Source organism: Chelon labrosus (assembly GCF_963514085.1).
Source record: "Chelon labrosus genome assembly, chromosome: 10".
NCBI lineage: Eukaryota > Metazoa > Chordata > Actinopteri > Mugiliformes > Mugilidae > Chelon > Chelon labrosus.
In genome coordinates, this window is record NC_140360.1 from 26055906 (window position 1) to 26078920 (window position 23015).

A 23015-nucleotide genomic window follows, 5' to 3' on the forward strand; every position below is an offset into this window, starting at 1 on the left:
ACAGTCTTGCAACCCCATGACACAATTGTACAACTTAAAAAGATGGACTTTGTCCAAGTCTTGATCAGTCAGTCTGGTACACTAAATATTTACACAAGTCGTACAGTATGTAAATCAAAAATGTAATTTGAATCAATTATTTTCTAAATGGTTCATTAATCTTTTGGTGAACTTAGCACTAAACAATATGACTTCCTTTTAAATTCTCAAAATGTTCTCATAAGAACATATTTTGACATGAAATCTATGAATGAGCAAACCGATTAAATGTCTCATGGCAGTTTAACATTGTGTAACACAGTATTTGACATGTCTGTCGTGCAGGTTACGTTGTTCCACTCGCCACATCTCTGACTGCGCTTGCTGTGCTGTTGGTTGTGTTTCTAGTTTACCTCTACAGAAACAGGAATACCAGAAACAGTGAGTTTTCTTCCGTCTCTATCCCTAAATTATTCAAACAAATAGAGAAGTCAATAATTGATTTCTACTGTTCTTTCTGTTCTACAGGTTTAGACACCACAGAACACTCCGCGAGTGAATACATAGAGGTGATTTTCTTTAACATATGGTCTCTCTGTTGACTCTCTACATCATTGCATGCTAATGTAATTTATTTTTTTCTTCCAGTGTTCCACATATTGAGTCCTGGTCGCTGGTTCCATCTACCAACTTGCATCATCTTGCGTCTACTCTCTACATACAGCATTACCAACAAATTTCTGTATATATGTGTAGATGATGCTGGACTGTACCTGGATTTTAATCTGAGCCTGTCCAGGGCCCAGTCAAACACGGCCTAAGTGGAATGGGTGTATAATATTTTCAGAAGTAAATATCACTGCCACAAAGTGGGGGACCACATTTATAAAAAGGAAAGAAGAAGGAAGATGCCTGGTTGCCTGGGTAACCATCTGGCATATTTCCCACACCAGGTTTTTTATGAATAAAACAAACAAACAAAAAAATATTTGCAAATTGCTAAAAGCATCAACGATACTGGGTTTACGCTGTGCTTAGTTCTTGGGACCAAAGTTATGGTGAGTGAAAGAAACAGTAGTGCTGTCTTGTCCAGTAGACAGATGATATTCAAACTTGAATTTGATTTCTTCGTTTTGCACATTCAAATTCACACTTGTGGTGAATTCCACTGGAGCATCTATAGTGTGCTAATATATAAGAGAAAATAATAAATTGTAAATGTGTTTTTAAAATACATGTCAGGTATTTACTAATAAAGGTCTGTGACCAACTACTTTCCATCCTAAATAAACCGTGTGCAAGTTTTCATTTCTTGAGCGAGAGGGAGGGAGAGAAAGAGAAAGAAAAAAAATGTGAAAGCTTCCTGTTGCTCCTGTACCAGCAGAGGCCACTGCAGACCTCACATGTTCATCAGTCTTGGTCAACAGTCAGAGCAGACTCAACTAGTTCATTTTCCTCTTTCCAAAGTGGCTCCAAAACGACACAAGCTGCAGTTGGAGCTGTGTGGTTTATGGTCTTTTAGTCTTTCATTCTGGGGATTTGGGTCCTTTATAGGATCATTATGCTAAGTGTTGTCTGCTCTGCTTTTATTTATGTTTTGTCATGCTGTTTTTCTCTGAGTGTATTTTTTTTCTTTATCATTTTTATTTTGTTTTCTGGCCTCTTACTGCATTCAAATAATGCCCATGAGTAAAATTCATATAAATATCCACAACCTGTGTTATTCATGAACCCTGAAGTGGCAATTTTCAGCATGGTCCATTGATGTGTGTACGGGACTTCCTATGTCTTAAAAACACAAGCTCACCAGTTCCATTTGAAGGCAGTATCTAACTAAATGATAAGATTTCTGCTAGTTTTATCAAACCTTTACAGCTTGCTTCCTGTTGTATTGCCGGTGTAGTCAAGCCAATTTTACAGCTGACTAAATGTCTGTACAATCGAAGCTGCAAGAAAACTAATTTGAAAAAAGAATTGTATCTCAAACTAAATTAAATGCCAAAGAACAAAGGTGAATATCAAGACTACATTTAAAAATAGGCCATCCTGATGTGGAGGAGTAAACTGTTTCAGATACTGAGGACAGCAAATGCAGAATCACGATAATAAGATGAATGCCCCCTGTTACTTTCAGATGTCTAGATTACAAAAGATTCGTCTAAATTCAGTTTGAAACGGTAATAGAAGAAGTATTGACATGTGGTACTGAATTAAACACTATGCAACAAAAATAGCTTATTACAAGTAAAAATACTGAATTAGACAATACTCATTATGAGTGAAACCTGTAAATTAAGATCACAATTCTGAATGGATGCCAGAGCGCTCAGTCAGCAGCACCCGTCAAACGTAGGGAAACACATCAATCTTTTACCCCATGTTTAATACAGATCAAGGAAAGAGCAGGAGCCTTTTATGTCTCTCGTTTCACTTCAGTTTAATATTAATTTTGTCTGCTTTCTTCACTTTCACATTTTTCACCACTAAAAATGTCTTTGTTCACTACATCATTTTAGATCAGAATTATATCCAGTAACACCTCAGTACTACATACATGCATGTCATTACGCCGCTTTAACGTGTCTTTGTACACTGAAGCCCCAGCCACACTGTGAACCGTCCTGCAGAAACAAAACGTACAAAATTTATAAAAAATTGAAGCAACAATTGTACGTTTAATACTGACAATTTAACACGTGATAACATACACATATAGAAATTAAAATATGACTCTCAATCTGGGAAAGCGATTTAGAAAAAAACACTCTTTGTGACAAATGAACTTCACGGACGAATGAGTAAAAAAGTGGGCTTTTTTCCTTCCGTTTATAGTATTGAATATGTTAGTCATTTTCCACCGTGCACTTATAATACTTAAACCCCTGAACCGGTATCACTGTATTTACTGTCTTCTGAGAGGAAAGTCGCTCAGTGAGACTGGATTCTCATGTCACACTGCAGTTAATGAGGAATTTTAACCAGGGGAGGCAGCAATGAGCAAGTTTACCTTCCTCAGTTCATCTTCTGTACCCGCTTATTCCTGTTAAGGGTCGCGAGGTCTGCTGGAGCCTATCCCAGCTGTCATCGGGCAAGAGGCGGGGTACACCCTGGACAGGTCTCCAGTCTATCGCAGGGCTAACACAGAGAGACAGACAACCATTCACACTCACACTCACACCTACGGCCAATTTAGAATCACCAATTAACCTAACCAGCATGTCTTTGGATGGTGGGAGGAAGCTGGAGTACCCGGAGAGAACCCACACAGACACAGGGAGAACATGCAAACTCCACACAGAAAGGCCCAGTCGGCCCATGGATTCGAACCCGGGACCGTCTCGCTGTGAGGCATCAGTGCTAACCACCTGGCTACTGTTTCCAGCGTTTCAGATGTGCCGCATCTGAAACGCTGGATCATCTCAGAAATCCTTTCCATTCTTATCTTTCAGTCTCTCTCATCTTTCCTCCTGCCTCTCCACATTTATGGACAAAATCCAAGTCCTGAAATAGACTGAATTAACGAGGATCTCCCACATTTGCAAATGTATGTCTCTCCACTTGACTGGGGGGAGGATGCACCTTTGTGTCAAAAGTTGCCAGTTGGGGTGGCTGGTGAATCTGGTGAGGATCCCTCCTGGGATCATTTACAGAGTATGGCCACCTGGGAGGAGACCCTGCAGCAGAGCTAGAATTTACCATAGGGATTACATATCTCATCTGGCCTGGGAATGTCTTAGAATTTCTCAGGAGGAGCTGGAAAATGTTGCTAGGGAGAAGCATGTCTAAAATACCCTGCACAGACTGTTGCCTGTGACATGACTTCGGATAAGGGGATAACTATGGATGGATGGACAACTTTCCTTAAATATGCAGTTTGGTCATTAGATCCAGAGGGACGCATACAGATGAAGAAACCGAACAAGTGGTTTATTTTTTCTGAAATGTCTGCTCCCTCTTTAAATGCATCTTTACTGAGTCGGAAATGAGGTTGAGAACGTGGTTCCATTCAAGTGTTTGTTACTGAGACACAGGATCATGATCGGGATGTTGTTCTTTCACAGAGTCAGCCTGAATAACTGTAAAAGAACTCAGCTTTTCAGGGTCAGTTCTGATTGTGCAGTATCAGCTCAACCTTTTCAGCCTTCTCTGCACTTATAGGTTTATTTTCTACTCTTGCTGCCTGTCTTCCTTTTTTGTACCTTCCTTCTTTGTCATGACAACTGTGTCAGTTATAAAAGCCATGCCAGGCAGCAGTTTTAAATGGATTGTTCCTCTAAGCCAAAGCTTCTCTCTTCTTTTTATATTTTTATCTAAATCGTTTATCTTTTAATTCCAAGTTTATATTGTCCATTTACTTTGCTCTTTTATCTCCCCTTGTCTCCAGCTTTCCTCCCCCTCATCCTGCTCAGATCACACAGTAGTGACAGACAGCAGGGGGTTGTATATTTTCTTTCCATCCGGCGACCTCGAGCCGTGAGCCAGCAGCTCCTGGATGGTGATCCAGTTGTCGAGGATGCGGCGATTCCTCCTCTTCATGATTTTCTTCTGGCTCAGCAGCAAGATGTTGTTGTTGGGGGAGTTCTGTTGGGGGTAAACCTGGGTGCTCTGGGATGAACGGGGGTCTTCAGCGCACCCCATTGATGATGACATGTCCCTGGCAACAAAACAAAGTGTGTAAGAAGGGCAGCAAAGTCTGAAGTAATTGCAACCTTTAAGTTTGTTTTTCTGTACCGTTCTGATAGATACAGGTGTTCTGTGCATGTTTGCCTCATATGGGTGACTTAATGTAGGTTTAAACAATTTGAACTCCATTCCCAGAAGTCATTTGCAACATGGTCATCGTCCTTTCCAAGTTCAAACTTGTGCAATCATGTTCTATCTTCCTGCTCACTGCTCGACAGTCCACAAGAAACTCTGACTCAGTTATTACAATTTTGCGTCAGAAAAAGGTCAAGAAAAGAAGGAATCAGCCATATTTTTGGGGAAGGCGATTTTCAAATACCTTTATTTAACTAGATGCACACCCTGTTTACAAGTTATTAAAGCTTTTATACAACATGTCATACACTTTGTTAAATTCTGTGTCATTCCTCATTTTGAGTCCAGGCCCTTCAAATGCTGAGCTCCCAGCAGTTCACCGCTGGTGGTAATGACGCTCATTAGAGTCTGTAACAGTCATTTGTTTGAGTGTTCAGTGAAATCTTTGTTTTTAAAAAAACAAATAAAAAAAAACAACAACCTTGTATGTACGTCAAGATTACCTAATTTATTTAAATATAATACTGCTGTAATCTGCAGTGAGAATAAATTACGCACTGTTTTGTTACTTCCGGTCATCTTTCTCTGCCTACCTGTCTCCTCTGAGATAGTCCAGGCGGCTCTGCATCATGAACTCTCTTCTTCTTCTGTACTCTCTGGCTCTCAGTAGCTGCTGCTTCCTCTCCTCTTTGCTCCAGTATCGGCCCTGTTTGGAGGACAGTTTGGAGGGCGTTTATTTCTGGCTTTAAGAAGAAGTATGTCATAACCTCAGTGCAAAAATAAGAGATGTGATATAAATGTAAGTAATGTCATAGTGGCTATAAGTGATATTTTACATATGTTTACATTTGTGTGTGTGTGTGTGTGTGTTTATAGACATAAGCATAAAGAGAATTAGTTGACTCTACCTCACTGATTCAGAAAAAGACCACAACTTAGTGACGTTTCCCTGAATTTTTGTTTGGTGACATTTTTTAACACTATAAAACTGTAAAACTAGATATGTTTGTAAGATAGATAGGTGACTCGGTGTGCTTCTGATGTTACTGCCTCATACATTATTGATTGGCTTTGTCCAAATATGGAATCAGATCAGTCAGAATGATAATAACTACAGGCGCCAGCATGAAACGTCTCTTGGGATTTCTAATTGTTTCTTTCTCAAAGAAGAACAATACTACAATTTGAGTAATGAAGTGTGTAAGCAGGTCCAGTCTTCTGTTTTGTTTAATTCAAACTTACACCCTGTAAATATGAATAATGCAGATTTCTGTGTTGATGGTGCAGTCTCTACCTGCTTCATTTCGCTGGCAGCGTCATCATCAGTCGTCATGCCACTGCGTTCCTCTCGAATCTTCATGGCTCTGGCCTTCAGGAGACGATCCCTGACCGGCCGCTTGGCCACATAACGAGTGCCGTCGCTGCGGATCTTCACCTGGACACAGAGCAGACGCATCAAAGTGGGCATTTAAAGGCAGACCTCAACCTCAGACTTCTAGATCCCTTCTACTCTCGAGGCTTTAAACTGGGTTAAGAAAGGTTGTTGGTTAAATAGTTCCATGAAGACTGTTAGGCTATGGTACGTTTAAAAAACTAAACTCTGAGTTGTATAAAGCTATTAGCTGTTAAGTCCTGTATACCTCATTTTAGGGTTTAAAGTTATGTCATGACCTAGATTTTTGACAACAACATACAGTATGCCTCAAACATGAAGCAGGACTACACGTAAAATACAGAAGAAAGTCTATAGGTTGTTAAATATAATATCTAAATTTTAATGTCATAGTAAATATGATGAAAAGTAAAAGAAGAAACACAGTGTGTTATGTGTTGTAGTGAGTAAATCTATTAACCAGCCAGGGTTGTGAAAGTAATCATGTGAAGGGCTGCCACACCATTTACCTTCCATTCCATGCGTTGCGGTGAGGCAGTTGGTGAGGAGTGAGTCAGTCCAAGCGGTAAGGCCAGTCCTAACCGTGATGGACCTACATGGTGGTCCTCCAGTCCACAGGGGGCGCTGTTCACGCTCCTGGGGCTGGCGGGGCCACTGCTGCCCGTGCCCATCCCTCTCTCTTCACCCTCCACCCTAGTTCTGTCTCTTACTCTGTCCAGAGGGTCCACCAGGCCTTCAGAGGGCAGCGTCATACAGCTTTGATAGCGTTCTAATGGTTTATGGTGGCTGTGGTGTCTTCTGGTGAAATAAGGACTGGACTCTGCACTTCCACCTTCGGGCCTATTTGTGGCTCCAACTGCAGTGAAAACAGTCGCTGTCATTAAAGGTTAAAACTGACCTGACTTCCATACACGTTTTTTCTGCATGTTACCCGGTAGAACAATTTCGAAGCAGAAAAGAGAAAATGATGTTTGAGTTTGAGAATCATACACTGTACCTGATCTGGAGCCTCGCCCTCCATCAGCCACGCCCCTTCTAGATGACCCTGCCTCTCTGGTCAATGATCTGAAGATGGCAATAAGCACATAACCAATATTATTTAAATCAAATATAAATTCAGTTTTATAAGGTCAATAATAACTACACTGATCAGGCATAACATTATGACCACCTTCCTATTATTGTGTAAGTCTCCCTTGTGCTTCCAAAACAGTTGTGACAATCAGAGAATGGACATGGGCCTTCTGAGGGTGTCCTGTGGTGTCTGGCAACAGAATGTTGTTAGTGGGGGCCTGTGGGTCCTATGGGTTGAGGAGAGGGGCCTCTGTGGATCATCTCACAGATACTTGATCAGCTTGGGATCTAGTGAATTTGGAGACCAGGTCAACACCTTGTGCTGTTCTTCATGTTTTTTGAGTTGTTCCTAAAGAGTTTTTGTGTGTGTGTCTGTGTCAGGCTGCATCCTGCTGGGGATGGCTGCTGCCATCAAGGAGTGTCATTGCTATGGAGTGGGGGTGCCTGGTCTGGTCTAGGTGGGTGGTACATGTCTAAGTAACATCCACATGAATGCCAGGTCCAAAAGTTTCCAAGCAGAATATTGTATTGTCACAAGATGGTCAATGTTATTTACTTCTCCTGTCAGTGGTCATAATGTTATGCCTGATTAGTGTATGTGTCAACAACAGACCTGAACTTGGAAGGTGTGGAGGGGGTGGAGCTTGAGCCATTTGCCAAGTTGCCATTGGCTGTTTCATACTTCCTGTAGGTGCCCGGGGAGAAAGAGGAGCTGAGGTGTGAGTGACGTCTCTCTCTGTCAATGTCCCGCCTGTGACGCCTCTGTGTGAGGGGGGAGTTCAGAGCGGGAAGGCGACCGATGAGGAGGAGAGGAGGAGGAGACATCAGTCGTCTCCCCCCTTCGTCTTCATCTTCCTGCAGAGGTGGGATCTGCTCTGTGCTGACCAATGGTGTGCTGTGGCAGCTCTCCCCTCCGGTGTTGTAGGCGCTGGTGCTGTCTTTGTCGTCCGATCGTTCTCGCTCTGGGAGCTCATTGATGGCTGACAACTCATGGCGATGAGGATCATCGTTGTCATCATTATCATTATCCATATCTACAAGGAAAATACATTTTGTTTTTATTATTTTCTTTTAAATGTACACACTAAAAAGTCTAACTATTTGTGTATTCAATCAATACACATCACCTATTTGATCCAAGTATTTTAGAGTTTGGATCACAGTTGAATTATCAGGTATAAAGTATGATCCTATAGGTCCTTCTTCAGAACTGGGTCTTTGCCACAGGTTTTTGTCTTTTCAGTTTGGGCATCAGAGATTATTTATGCAAAGTAATAACTTCACTCATTCAGATTTTTGGAATCTGGAAATTAAGACTCTCAACTATCTTTGTGAATATAGTAAACAATTTGAAACATTAAATCTCTGCTTAAACATTTACAACTCCTTCCTGCCTGTTCTAAGGCAGCCAAAAAGACAGTATTTGTTGCCATCTTATGGCTGATCTATGGACACGCAGTTTTTATACAATATATCAACTGCAGTTGAGCTATGGTCACTGTGCAACATACTTACACTTTAGTGTTTAATTTAATTTTAGACATCTTTTTAATTTTCAACATTTTAATGTGAGCAGTTTTCCACATTCTTGTTGTTATTACACATTTATAGAAAAATCTATCATTTCTTCAGTGTTTTTTCTTCAAATATTATAGTTCCATAGGATCACCCTCAGACCAGGCTCTCACTGATGTTCACCCTGTACATGTTCTTTTGCTTCTCCGTTGTTTTCTGCAAACATGTTTTTTTTCAGTCTGTCACCACTAACACAACACCTCCTGTTCAATGTTGGGTGTTAAGATGTTTTATTGACTCGCTTGGGGTAAATGAGGAGTTTTCACTCCTATCCTGTCAGTTTATCAGAACCTGCTTCTGCTTTAGATCTATAAAAATATCTCCAAACCTCAGCCTGAGGTGATATCAGCTGAATTGTATGAGAGACATTTTTCCAGTTTTGAATGCATGAGCGCAGCCCTGGACAATAACTGAACAATATCCAGTACTGGCAATGGTTTGTTAAAAAAAATGTATCAAAGTAATATCAAAGTAATTTCTTACTTTAATTAATTAATAATCTAATTAATAATCTGGAGGGAAAAAATAGTTCACTTTCTTGATGGGATGAGAAGATTGAGGACACTCGTGTCTAAAAATTACAGCTGCTTAGCCTAGCTTAGCATAAACACTCCAAAATGAAAAAAAAAAATGAAAAAATTGCTCTACCTGCACCACTAAAGCCCATTAATATCTTATTTGTTTCATCTGTTCCAAAAAAATGTGTAAAATATTAGGTTCAGGTGTTGTGAGGGTTAGGGTTATGTGACTGTTCCTTATCCCAGAGTTGCGACTGTCTCTCTTCTTCTTTGAAAAACTATTGATTTATAATTGACATGGATGCCAAACTCATAAAACATGATGTCAGACTTCATTATTTGTGCCATACATTCCTATATCAGTTGTTGTCATGGTTACCTGGCCCAGCTGCCACCGTCTCCTCCTCCATCATCCAGGCTTTCAGACATCTCTCTCGGAGCTGCTGCATCTTTTGTGCTCGGAGAATGTTGCGGCACTTAAACTCCAGGTGGCGTAACTCCTCCTCAATCAGCGCCATCTCGTGCTCACTTAACGTCTCATTGCAGTTCACGTCCACCACCACTGAACACGATTCCCCCTGTGCCTCTGTCTCTGCCTTTTTTGTCTCCGTCTGGTCTTCACCTTCTGCCTCAACGTCCTCTCGTTCATTTTTCACTAATTCCCTCTGACGTTTTTCATTATGTTTCTCATACTGGCATTTGATCTCCAGTAGCTCTTGGTAACGCTGGCACTCCTCCTCTGTCAGGCCTGGCATCATCATCATCATCGTCAGGGGGGGCTGGTGGAGATGGTGGTGGTAGTGCTGCTGGGCAGAGGTCAGAAATTAGCAGCCAGGTACCAGCATCAATCCATAGTCTTTCTTAACAATATTGTGCAATAACTACTTTCTTATAACAGATTCTTCTCAATCAGCAAGTCTGCAAGTAGACATTTTACACAAATGAAATTGTACAATACAATTTACAATTTTGCAACATTTTATTCTGTCAAACACTAGCAACATAATTTCAGTACATTTGGCATGGGTAGTTAGTTCCTTGTGACAATATGCCGCCAAAGGAAGAAAATAATTATTTTGTTTTCCAACAGCATTCAGTATTGAGCGTTAGTATTGATATTGATATTGATAGCTGTTTGTCAGTGTTATAGATGTTTGTCCTTGTACCACTGAATATAGTCCAATTGGAGCCAGGGATATCTGACAACTGGCCTTGCTTTCCATCGAGAGGGAACTAGTCAAGAACAATAGTGGGTTCTGTCAGTTGTTATAATAAGTACAATGGTTGAACTGTATGTTTTGCAATGCAACTGCTCTTTATTCTGTATCTGCTGCACCTAAAATATAATATATGTGATCTCCCGGATCAGATGATTGTGAGGAGTTTATTTTTTATTAATACCAAAGTATTTGCCTTTACATCCAAAAACGATGAACTGATAAATGGCAGCCATCTAGTGGTTACTGGTGATATTGCTCCTTGAGTGTAACATCAACAAACAATTGTTTAATGCAACAACATGACAATGTCTAGTTGTTTATTTACTACTGTTACCATAGCTGATACTGCTGTACTAATGTACTAATGTGCCAAACTAACTGGATTAATATGATAAAGATTACTAAACATGGTTAGGGTAGCATTCTGGCATGTTAGCCTTTTGGTAGAGTTGCACAACTGTAATTTAATTTTCTTGTTTCAGTAATGGAGACAAGAAGTAAAGTCCATTCAATCCATTAACTCAAATAAATGCTATATTAAAATAAGCCAAACAACACAATAAATGTTGAAAAGTAACAATCCTCTACCAGCACTAAACACAGTGGAAGCACTGGTCACGTATCCTGTTGCTATGAGACAACTGAAATGCACCACTCTAGATAATTGCTGAAAGGGTTTTCTAAGCGCTGAAACACATGAGTCACCCGGTGACTTCATCTTAAAATACCTTGTGGTGATGATGGTGATGGGGGCTGTATGCTGCTCCTGCTGTGCCTCCTCCAGCGGCCCAGTCCAGGGATTCTGAGCTGAGCTGCAGGTCTCGGAGGTGGAGGAAAGGGGGAGTGGTGTCTCCCCTGCCATGTCCGGGGCTGGGGCTTGGTCTTGGACTGGGACCGAGGCCGGGGCTTGGTCTGGGACTGGGCCTGGGTACAGAAATCAAATGGTATTTATTTTACATTTAGTCTGAAATCATCACTGTCAGAATATTTGATTGCTTTCATGATTACCTACCTGGGGCTGGGTCCCGGTCTGAACTTCCTGGTACTGCCTGGTGTGTTTGTGGTGTTGGTGTTGCAGGCGCTGGTCTGATCACCCAGTAGGTCGTGTTCAGATGACTCTTCATAGCGGGTGCTGTCGTCAGTCCGGCCCACTCCACTGTCCAGCTCCTGGCTGTTTGACAGCAGAGGAGCCAAGTTCAGCAGAGGAGGGAGCGGCACAGGTGGTTCTTTGTCCTCCTTTTCTAATCTCTCTCCTTCCTCTCCCTCTTCATCCTCTTCCTCTTCTACATCCACCTCACCCTCTGCAACCTCTCTACCTCCCGCTGTACAGGACAGGCCTCCTCCTCCTCCTCCTCCTCCTCCTCCACGGCGCAGGTGGTAATATCCAGAGAATTGAGAGGAGTTGATAGAGCAGGAGGAGGCACGACAGTTTGCAGGTAAGTCTCCTCCTTCCAGAGTCAACTCCATGACCTCCTCTGGATCAACAGGGTTGTCATTCTGGAAGGAAAGACAGAAAATAATAATATAACTTAAACATCAATGTTACAGAGGTACAAAACTACTTTGGCAACAATTCGTATTCAATTCATAGTGGACAGTGATTTATTGCATTTGACGCACGTATCAGGAAGATAGAGATTTAATGTTTCTATAAACAGAAGACAGGTGAGGAGCCCAGTGGGTCATTGCAGCAAACTAGCAGTTCAGCAAGTGTGGAAATACTTCACTGTCTAAAGTTATTAGACCTTTAGGTGCTATACACGGAAAAGGCTTTGGAGATATATCACATTTCTTTTATCCTGGCTACATTATCCTATCTTACAACACGCAATGAAATACTATTAAATGCTACTGATGGTGCCAATTTAAATAGGCTAAACATATCTGCAGCGTATAGTTTTGATAAGCTCATGTAGCTCACGTGTGTTCAATTCTGTTGTGTTCTATTTGTTGACATTGTTGCTGTGGTTGTAGAGCATGTTTTTTTGTCCTTGATGTCAGTGAATGCACCATGTCAGAGATGGAAGTTATGATAGAGCTAAGGGTTTGCTGAGCAAGAGCCACATATTAGAAGTGTCACACTGATGGTGTTTATGGTGTTGACGTGGGGCTGACAGTAGAACATGTTCAAGCTTCAATTACGTTGCAGAAAATTCAGGTCAAGAATATAGATTTCATTGTTGCAAAGCATTACTTTCTGCTGTATTTTTATGAGTGATGTCATCGACTAGTTGGTGTCGACTCGATTTCCTTCACATATTAGTCAACTTTAAAAAAAGTCGTTCGACCCCTAGTGACAGTTGAATGTAAACAGTTAATTTAGCACAATATGGAGGCATATCATCCCTCCATATTACATCAACCTCTCAATGGACAGAAACATGCAATCAAAGTTGTTTTGTACATTTTATCATTTGAAAGTCCCAGAGAGACTCACTGAATGCCTCTTAGAACACAAGTGAAAGGGTGAAAAAGGGGCAGAACCAGAAGAGGCAGAACAAAAATGAGCTGAGGGTCTAACAGGAGCTTCAAGGAGTCACGCATCAGTGAGAGCAGAGATTTAAAAGTTATATATTTCCAGTATTGTCAATTCAGCAACGGCAGAAAAATGCTGCCAACTCTATTCTGTGTTTTTTAATGGAATTATTTAATGGGAGCAGCTATAACAGTTTTGTTGTTGCCAAGAGAAATACATCCTTTGTTGATTCATATTACCTTAATATGATTTATTGACAAATGTAGAGCTTCTAATTTATAACCTACTTTCTTTCAGAAATGGAATGTTTGACTTAATGTCAACATGGTATTGTTGCCTAGAAACTATTAAAATGCGTCAAATTAACATGCTACCACAAAGTCTTACTGGAGCCCCAAATGGGGATTACTCCTCTGCTTAAAATAATACCCACCAGCCTGCTTTAGATTTATTATAGATTTACTTCTTCATTGAGAGGGGTTTTTTTTATTAATGAAGCAAAATATCATTTGGAATTTGTGTCGCGTACGGACCAACATCAGTGCATCTTCTTGTGTGTCTGTGATAGATGCGTGCATGTGTGTGTGTGTAACCTTGACTCAAAGAACTAGGTCACATGGGATAAATATCTACTCTTCCATTTTCCTGTCCTCATCCATCATCCCTTCATACCATCATTGGTTCATCCATGTCTGACACCATTACCTCTCTCTGTCTCTTTTCGGTATTGTTTATGGCATCGTGCATCTGGTTTGTCTCTAATGCTGTATAATCTACTCAAAATTACAAAGTCGTTTCGAATGTAATAACAGCATTCATGCATGATCTTTGAAGTATATTTGTTGAATGCGCTTTGTCTGTGGTTGGACTCTCTCAGGGCTCCGTACCTGATAGGACAGGTTTCATGTTCATGTAGAGAAGATTGATTCAATGACCCTCAAGTGTTCATCCGTCGGTGCTTAAATCTGCGCATTTTGCAGAAGCTGCTGATGCAGAAGGATTCACTGTTCCCATTTACCATGTTTTATTGAAGCTCGCTCTCTCTTGCCACCGTTTCCTAATTTGTTATTTGCTTGCTGAGAAATCATCCATCATCTCCTGCTCTCACATTACAGGATGATCCGACTGGCGAGAGTGTCAGAGTTTGCTAAACAGGGACTGACTGACTGACAGTCGATGCATTCGTCTGGTTGGTGTGTGTGCGTATGTGCACAGAATGTGTACATTCATCTGTGATATCGTATGCGTGTGTGTGTTTAAAGTGACGTGTATGGATGTGCCGTGCTGCAGTTCTTTCTCCGTCAGCAGATGTGGTCACACACTCTGGGACTTGCTGTCATACGAGACACATTTATCATGCCTGTGTGTGTGTGTGAGTGTGTGTATAATAACACAGAGAAAATGTACACAGCCCCCATTATCACGTATATCATGTACATGATGGTTAAGATGAAAAAAGGTTGAATGTGAGTGAATGAAGGTATGTTGGTTAGAGAGCCAGAACAGTTATTTTCATTTATTAATTCATTTGTAATTATGTGCTGTATTTATTCATACGTGATGTTTTGAGACTGCTGAAAAATGAAGCCTACAGGTTTACATCATTCCCTCATTAACACTTATTTTGGGGTGTTTTAGTCAGGATGGTATTAATGATGCATTAATGTTCATCCTGTCGGTCACATCTGTCCGTTCAGAATCTGCTGCTGATGGCACTTTCTCTGCATCTTTATTATCTCTTCTTTCTTTCTTTCTTTCAGAAGTCAGTTAGCTACTCCTCTGTGCGCACAAGAATACAAAGGGAAAACACTAGATTTAAAGGCCACTACCTGTTGTGTTAGAATAGATTTATTTCATAGTGAAAGAAATCTTATTTTCAGTGCCACAAATTTTCTTCAGATCAGTAGTTCCTCTAAACTTTTAGTGGAACTAAAGTCAGCATACTGATATAGCAAAGCATACATGTTTGTTCAGGAAAAGTTTCATATTATTCATTCTTGCCCGTAACCCTAACCCAAGACTCGACCTCTTTTATACATTATTCTCTCGACTCAGTTTTACATCACAGCTATACATACTGCAAACAAGTCCAAATGAGAAGATGACAGAATACACCCAGTCAAAGTTTGGATTGATGGTGGTGTGTGGAGAAATCCCATCAGATCGCTAAGGACGGTGGCTTTGTTCCTGTTTGGAATGTGAATGTGCTCAGTAAATGTGTGTTTCTGACTGTTGTAAATGTAAGATTTGGACTGATGGAAGAACTAGAAGAAAGGTCACGGTCAGTGGGAAAACACATTTACTGTCAAATCTAGTTGTTAGTTCTCCATCTACACTGGTTACAGCCCGCTGGATAAATAAACATCAGGACTCGGTGAACACATGACATCCCAATGAATTGATGACTTTTTCCTTTCCTGTTGGCAGCATCAGAGAAACAGGCAGGAAAGTAGGTTATAAAGTGGGCTGCAGGCAAGCTGAGTGATGAAACAGGAGAGACACTTTTCAACCTGAAGCTTCAGAGCTATTTCTGGACTGTGACATGAATGAGCTGCAATGGACTACAGGGAGGAATTCACCAAGTTGAAAATGGCATGGAATGATTGGTTTACTTATTATTTTAGATTGTGTATCACAGATGTTAGGTTGTTCCAACTTCTCAAATACTTCACTTCGGTTATTACAAACTAAATATCTTTTGGTGTTGTGGGTTGGGAAAAAGCAAACACATTGCAATCAACACTACCACCTTCAGAACTATGCTTCAGTATTTACTGTAATTCTAGCAACTACATCAGTAATAGTAATAGTAGTAACAGCGTAATATTATGTCATGTAAAGACTTAATCTGAATGTGGGGCCTCATGTAACTGCTTGAACATAGGTGCAATTTAAGGTATTGGACACGCTGAAATTTGAAACCAAACCCCACAATGGGTTTACTTGTATCGGTTCTTCTGTTTTCACTCTGAATTTTTTTTGTTTCTTGTGCGTGTTCATTACTTCCTGTTTCAGTTTGGGGGTAGATCGTTGTCCATTGGTTTTTCTGTTTTGCTTCCCATCCTGCCATGTAATGTGATGTCAGTTTCCCGCATGTCTTGTTTTCTGATTAGTTCTCTGTGTATATATGGTCCTGTTTCTTCATCTTTCCCCTTTTTAGTCTGTTTTCCTTATTTTTTTTTGCCTGTGTTTTCCATGGATGGTTCTCCGTTAACCCCAGATGGTTTTCTTGTGTTTCCTATGGTTTTTTCTTGTGTGTTTGTCATGGATCTCATCTTTCCCATTTTCCTGTGTTTTTGGTTCCATTAAAGTTTTTTTTTTAATTATTGGATTACTTTTTGTTTGTACTTTGTTGGACTGTGTTGTTAATTGTGTGTGTTGTGGTGTCACCTCGATGTCAGGCCTGGCCAGCAGCAGGGAGAAGTTGATGCTGTCCTCTCTGGTCAAAATGGCCACTGCCTCTTCTCTGTTCTGAATGTCCACACCATTAATCTAGAGAGAGGATAGAGATCGGCTGTTTTATAGTCATTAATAAAAGTTATATTAGTACATAAACCAGTGGATTTGAATTACAGTATACTTGTAATTCTCACTTGCCATTTTCTAATGGTCACTATAATTCGTTCCACACTGGAGCCAGTGTTTTCTACTTCCTGTTCAATATAACTGAATAAATTGAATAGATGCTGAGGAGAGAAAAAAATGCTTCCTTTTCATGTGAAGAGTTTCTTCAGTTCTCTTCTTGCAAAATAAAAATAAAAATCTGACTTCAAAAATAAATATAAAACATGCATGACATTCCCCAGACTAGCGGGGAGACACCACATCTGTCCAGAGAGACCTTTATCTCTGTGGCGACGGCTGTCATGGGAACTGGTGGTGACATCGTCAGCTGCCCGGTTGCCATGGCAATGCCAGGTGCTGCCGCCGGTCTATTCTTATCACATCCCAACTTTAGCTTTAACCTGGCACTGTTTTCACGAGATCGTCAGTCAGAGGAGAATATCTCCAAACAAGAGCGGAAATGTTAGGATGATAATAGTCATTCATGTTTGTTTTCCAGCGTCAAACTCCCACAGAACGAACAGTCAACTCATGTGGGAGTGCAGCCTCAGAGCTGAAACAATAACACTGTTTCAACAGGATATTAAAACACTCTTAATTAAACTCTCACTGAGGTTTCTGCATACAAAGTAAACAAATCCATAAAACTGCAACAGTTCATCTCCTCTTCCTGACTGAATTAACAGTGCTGTAAACTACACACTATGTAAAATATCACTGATGATCCACAAGAGTTTAACTGACCCTGCCTCATCTTGATCTGTCATGTGCCACCAAGACTTATGACTCGCCAAAACCTTACGTGAGCTGTGAAGGTGTCAGTTTTATCTGGCTCCAAGATGTTAGCTGCAGAGTCTTGTAAGCTGGAACACGGAGTCTATCATTTCTCTCTCTGTTATCCACTATCGGCCAGGAGATGTTCTGGCAACAACAATTTGGCTCATGTCACTGAGGCCTTCACACATCATAGATAATATCCTCTATATTACTAGACTGCTGTTTGGTTCCTTCTTCCATTTTATGTTTGCAGCCCGATCAAAGAGGCAGCTGTTACTGTGATAAAGTTGTATAACAAAGTTTCAATAGTGGGGTGCAGGTTTAAATGAACAATTAAAGAAAAGGTCTCCTCATTTTGATGGATTTGAAGGATTGACTGATATTTTCCAGTGGCCTCTGTTGTCTGACAAACAGTGAACAGTGTGTAACAGAGGGTGACAGTGTTGTCTCCCCTCCGTCGCTCTCTGGCAGTCTATTTTTAGGGGAGCAGTAACTGGGCTGCTGACAGCTCGCTCTGATTGGACCGGAGTGTCCCGGGGGTTCCAGGTGTAAATTTACATAGTTTGATCTGAATCTATTTTGAGTCAGTTAATCTGGCAGAGGACGAGTTTGTGGTTTCATTCCACAGGAAACGTAGTTAACTTACCTGAAGGTCAAACCTGAAGCTTCATGAATAGTAATGGGTTTAGTGTTGCTTCATTATACTGACCTTAAATTCAAATCAGGTAAAAGGAGATAAAATATTTATTACTGAAGGGAGTGTAAAAAAAAAATTAAAAAAAAAATAAATAACTGATGAAATGTTGCATTTTATTGATTTGTGAAAGTATCAAAAGTTCTGTACGTTATTTAACGAGAATGTTCAGATGACAGTGAAGTTTTTTCAGCAGCTACATCATTGCTGACTGGATTAAAAGGCTGTATAGGAAAACTTAATTCATCCTCAACAATATCAAATGTAAATGTTGTGTTTGTGTACCTGTAGTATTCGGTCTCCCTCTCTGATGCGTCCGTTCTTGGCTGCTATACCGTTGGGATTAACCTTAAGAGACAGATATAGAGAAAAGATAAAGACAAACAAAGCACTCAAAAGATGACTAATGACTAAAGATGACTGACTAATATATGACTTAAGAAAGAGACAAACAATAACGAATGAATTACTAAACACGTTTAAGATAGCCGAGTGGATGGATAAATGAATCAAACCATGAAGTAGTAAATGAAGTGATTAATTGGCAGAAGTTATACGTAAATTAAACATGAGTATGTCAGTTAAAAACTGAATACACTCAGGAGAGAAAGAAGAGTACATGCGTTCCCTCTGTCTTTACCTCTCCAACATAAATCCCAAGATCCTCCTCGTCATCCGTCCTGTAGCAGACCGTCAGACCCAGCTTCTCCTGCTGACTGGACTTGTACAGCTCCACCTCCTGGTGAACACAGGAAAGAAGTGTGTCAGCTAGTCTGGGCTGGTAGGTTTAGGTTTCAGCACTGTTGTTCATATGGGCAGCAGGAATCAGAGGCTTGGTGACAGTGAGTACTCATAGGGTTAAATGGTGGACAGTTGCAGAGCTAAAAGGCAAACATGCCTGCAAACCAGCTATACTAGAATGTTCCTCAGATTTTATTTTTAATCAGCAGCTCAGCAATTTACTCAAGAGAGCATTGATCCCTGTCTTATAACTGTCACTTGTGAAGCAGTTATTGGTCCTACAGGTTCAATAAAATCTGATGATGATGCTGTTACGGCCCGAAGTGTTTCCGTGTATTTCTGTCTCTGTGTTTAATCTGTTTCTACGATAACTTCCTGGTTGCTCCCTGATTCATCTCATCCATTCCACCAATTCAAAGTCTGTCTCCATCAGGTGAACTGGTTGAAAAGCATCCTTTTACTGACATTCGAGGCAGCTGTGTGTACTGGGAAAACTGGTGTTAGTTGCCTATTTAGTATAGAGCTTTTGAGATACTTTTGTTTTGTTTAGAAAGATTAGGATTATCGAGCATCTACACTGCATCAAATGATTGTCTACAGAAACTTGAATCTGTTGGCAGGTGAGAGAGAATAAAGACAGACACCAGACATCCAGAAAGGGTGGATGTTTGAGTCAAACGTCAGAACGTCTATACCAAGGAGAGTGGGCTTTGTGTTGGATAATTACTTTTTCATGCAGTTTTCTTATAATCCGTTTTTTGATCGTTACTTTCCTATTCAGCTGTTTGGTCAGATTTAGAAAAAGCTTCATGGAAAGAGGCACTTTCATAGGAGTACACGTGTTACAAGACAGACATCCTCAATCTGCAGCAAGCTCCTCTGTAATTTTCTTGTCTCCCACGGTGACGAGTCCCATCCCAGCATGGAGACTTTACATGCACTCATTCTTATGGCTGCAGGCCAACCTGTCATTTCAATCACTTTAAAAATTCAGCCACTGCTGTCTTCCTCACGATGTGTGGTAATATGTTATTGTCTGAACTCACCAAGATCAGCTAGGTGCAAATGATTCGTCTGCAAGTAAATCCAGTGATAGCATAAATGCAGCTAAAACAATCATGCTGTTTAGTTTAAAATCCAAACACGTAATAGGTCTAAGATGCAGTTTAATGCGAATGTCTGAATAAATTACATCAAGCTGGTTTGTCAACCTGACAGTCTTTACCAGCATATATAGACCCGTTATTGGGATTATTACCAGATGTTATCATTAGTAACTACTTTAACACAATGAATGCTTACATCACAATAAACTGAGATGTAAAAGCATATCTTTTTGACCAATCATGAGACCATACAGTTGATTTTATAGGACCTGCTCAGTCATGACAGTATAAACAAAAGCAGAACCCAGGATAAGATTACAATTTCAGGCAAAGTTGCTATGTTGGATAAGCTAAGACCAAAGACCAGCTCATACAACCTGAGGGTTGAACTGCACATTTAGGAAAAGAAAAAGAAATGAATGAAGAGCTGCACAAACCATCCAGAGGGCTGATCATTGCTTCGTCCAATGCATATATTACTCAAAAATGATGGAAAGAGAGAGAGGGGTCTTCAAAGACCACTTTAAACCATTGGTGATTGGCTGGAGCTTAAAAAGACCAGATAAGACCATCAAAGAAGACCATAATGTATCTAGCAATCACCCAAACTTGCTCAGCTGGAGGGCATCAGTAAAGGAAAGTAGCAAGGAAGAGGAAGCGATTTAGGAAGGAAATGAAGGATGTAATTGAGAGAAGAATTAATTCAGGAGGTGAGCAGGTACGCTAGTGAGTATAGGGTATAGTGATAGGTGGGTTGGACAAGTGAATGACTGAGGAAGTCTTTGATATTGCAACCAGAAATGGCAGAAATGTTTCCACTACGCTGACTTCTTTAATGACCAAACTGTTGTTTGTCTCAAGAAACAGCAGAAAACCAATGGAGCAGAAAAAGGGGCCATTCAGCTAAAGACAGGGGTCCATTAGGCATTTATGAACAGAAAATAAGACTGACCTTCACTCAGTTTGATTTTCTGCGCCAAACACGATGGCTCGTAGAAGTCATTAGGTCTCAGTGGGATTTCTGAAGGATGATTTTGTTGCACGAGCATAAATATGTTTGTCTCTTTTCTTTCATCTTTCTAGCATTTGTTTATTTCATAGTTCCTACTTTGTTGCTTCCCATTTTTCTTCTCTTTTTTCATTAATTTTACAGTATTTCCTCGCCTTTGCAATCTCTGCAGTTCTTTCTCTCCTATCCATTCCCACTTCATCTTTATTAATAACTTTATTATTTTTATGTTCAATTATTTATCTCTCTGTCCTTTATTTCCTCCGCTTCTACCCCTGCCTTCCTCCTAAATCTCACAATTTGCTTTAAATTTCTTTCTTCCTACACCTTCTTACTGCTCACCAGATAAGAATTAAACTGTCTTAAAGATAGGAACACATTTTATATTTTCCCTGAAGTTACAAATGTGTCATCAGCAGCCTATATGAACATCTACCTCTAGAGTCCTTGAATTATAATGATGATAGCGGGGCTACGGGGCTGCATTGGTACAGAACTGTGTTTCAATTTGGCATGTACTGTAATGTATCTTCTCACAGTTTTTCTCACGTTTAGGTTTGTTGAATTTCTAGGTCCTATAAATATATATTGTCTCATTAAAATCAGATATTTGCCTATGCAGTATAATACAGATGTGTTGTGAAGAGAAGACATTTTTCTGTATTCCTATAGGCCCTATTGTGTTTCATATAGACCCCATGTTATATTTAGTTATAATTATATGTTATATTTAAATATAATTATTTAAACTCTTGTAAACATGTTATTTCTGTCATTTTGGGTGTAAATACCACAGTATCTTTTGTTGTTGTAGAATTGTTTTTATGGAGATGAAGCCGTGCATATCCCAGAATTATAAGTCCAGTGATTGGACGTTTCTTGTTGTACACAAATGCGGCGACAGCAGTTAGACAAAGCTGACAACAAGCAAACATCACAATTACTTGATTTCGAAAGGATGAGCTTCAGTGGCACACTAAAAAGTGATCCATTAGAAGGTCAGTATAGAGAGCTGTACGGTAAATTAAAACACGTGCTGTTTTTTTTTTTCCTTTTTTCTTTTTGAATTCCTGCATTTTTTTCTTTCCTGCTTTCACATAATAACAGTAAAAATATCTTATCAGTGCACAGAACATTAGTCTTTCCAAACATGAAATGGAGAACCACAGCTGACTGCCCTGCTTTATATTCCAGTTGCATCCGTCAGACTCATTCACTTGCACGTGACTTTGTGCAAGTATGTTTCACTGAGTCACAAATGTTCCTCTAAGGAAGGAGGGCTGTGAAGCATTTAAGCTTGTTACAAAGGGGCCAGTACTTGGAAAAAGGTTGACAGCACTGTCTCAGCAAATGAAAAATTGCCTACCATTTTCCAATTAGTGACATTTTGTGGAAGGTATTACAGTTGAAGCGTTCTCACCTCGTACTCCAGGTCATCCTGCCTGTCCACCTCATGGTGTGAGACGTCAAAGTAGTCGTTGGGGTCATTGTATTCAAACACACAGCTGAGAGAGAGGGAAGGCAGGTCACCACCATTATACCGAACGGTCTTTCACATCCTTTTTTCAAAAACAAAGATGACAAGTCACATAAGTCACATACAACTCATTGATCCCGTACGGTTCCACCAGGTGAGGGAGGGGAGGAGAGGGGGGAGGCGGCGGGGGAGAGGAAGAGCCTCCCCGGCTGTGGTGGTGGTGACCTCTGCTTCTCCCCAGTGTTACAATGTTCTGGAAGCTGATGTCTGTCTGTGTGGCGTTGTCGACGCAGTCGGGGATCGCCACCATGGCTATGGAGGAGATGGAGGTGCTGCCGGACCTGTTACCGCTGCACACTAACATTGCTGAGATAGGAGGGGAGATCATTACCTCAACAGAACTGAGTTGAGTTTAACTGTAACTATGAGAAGAAAGTTAAAAACTAAAATTTTAGAAACATATTAATGAATGAATGATTGGAACAAGCCTGTTATGTTATGGTGCAGTATGAGTGATATAAATTAGTTCAAATTACTCAAACCACTGCTTTAACAGAGATGGTTGAGACATGAAATTTAAACTTTCAGACAAAGTCAATTCATAGTGATATATCATAATTCATAGTCAATCATAATTCATAGTCAATTCAGTGG

The 23015-nt window shown here is 40.4% G+C and overlaps 1 protein-coding gene across 1 annotated transcript in view; it reads right to left on the reverse strand.

Moving 5' to 3' along the window:
• Positions 1-4389: 4389 nt before the first annotated feature.
• Positions 4390-23015, reverse strand: part of LOC311494319 (PDZ domain-containing protein 4-like) — a gene marked incomplete at its 3' end in the record, with an annotated part of 52531 nt that continues 33905 nt past the window's right edge. Inside the window, exons 4-17 of the mRNA XM_084553308.1 lie at positions 22487-22727; positions 22305-22389; positions 18669-18767; positions 18314-18376; positions 16384-16485; positions 11530-12014; positions 11246-11441; positions 9677-10100; positions 7818-8238; positions 7128-7195; positions 6640-6986; positions 6032-6172; positions 5331-5443; positions 4390-4633 (exon numbers count right to left, since the gene is read on the reverse strand). Of these exons, the coding sequence (XP_084409434.1) occupies positions 4390-4633; positions 5331-5443; positions 6032-6172; positions 6640-6986; positions 7128-7195; positions 7818-8238; positions 9677-10100; positions 11246-11441; positions 11530-12014; positions 16384-16485; positions 18314-18376; positions 18669-18767; positions 22305-22389; positions 22487-22727 (3029 nt within the window). The remainder of the gene's footprint in view (positions 4634-5330; positions 5444-6031; positions 6173-6639; positions 6987-7127; positions 7196-7817; positions 8239-9676; positions 10101-11245; positions 11442-11529; positions 12015-16383; positions 16486-18313; positions 18377-18668; positions 18768-22304; positions 22390-22486; positions 22728-23015) is intronic.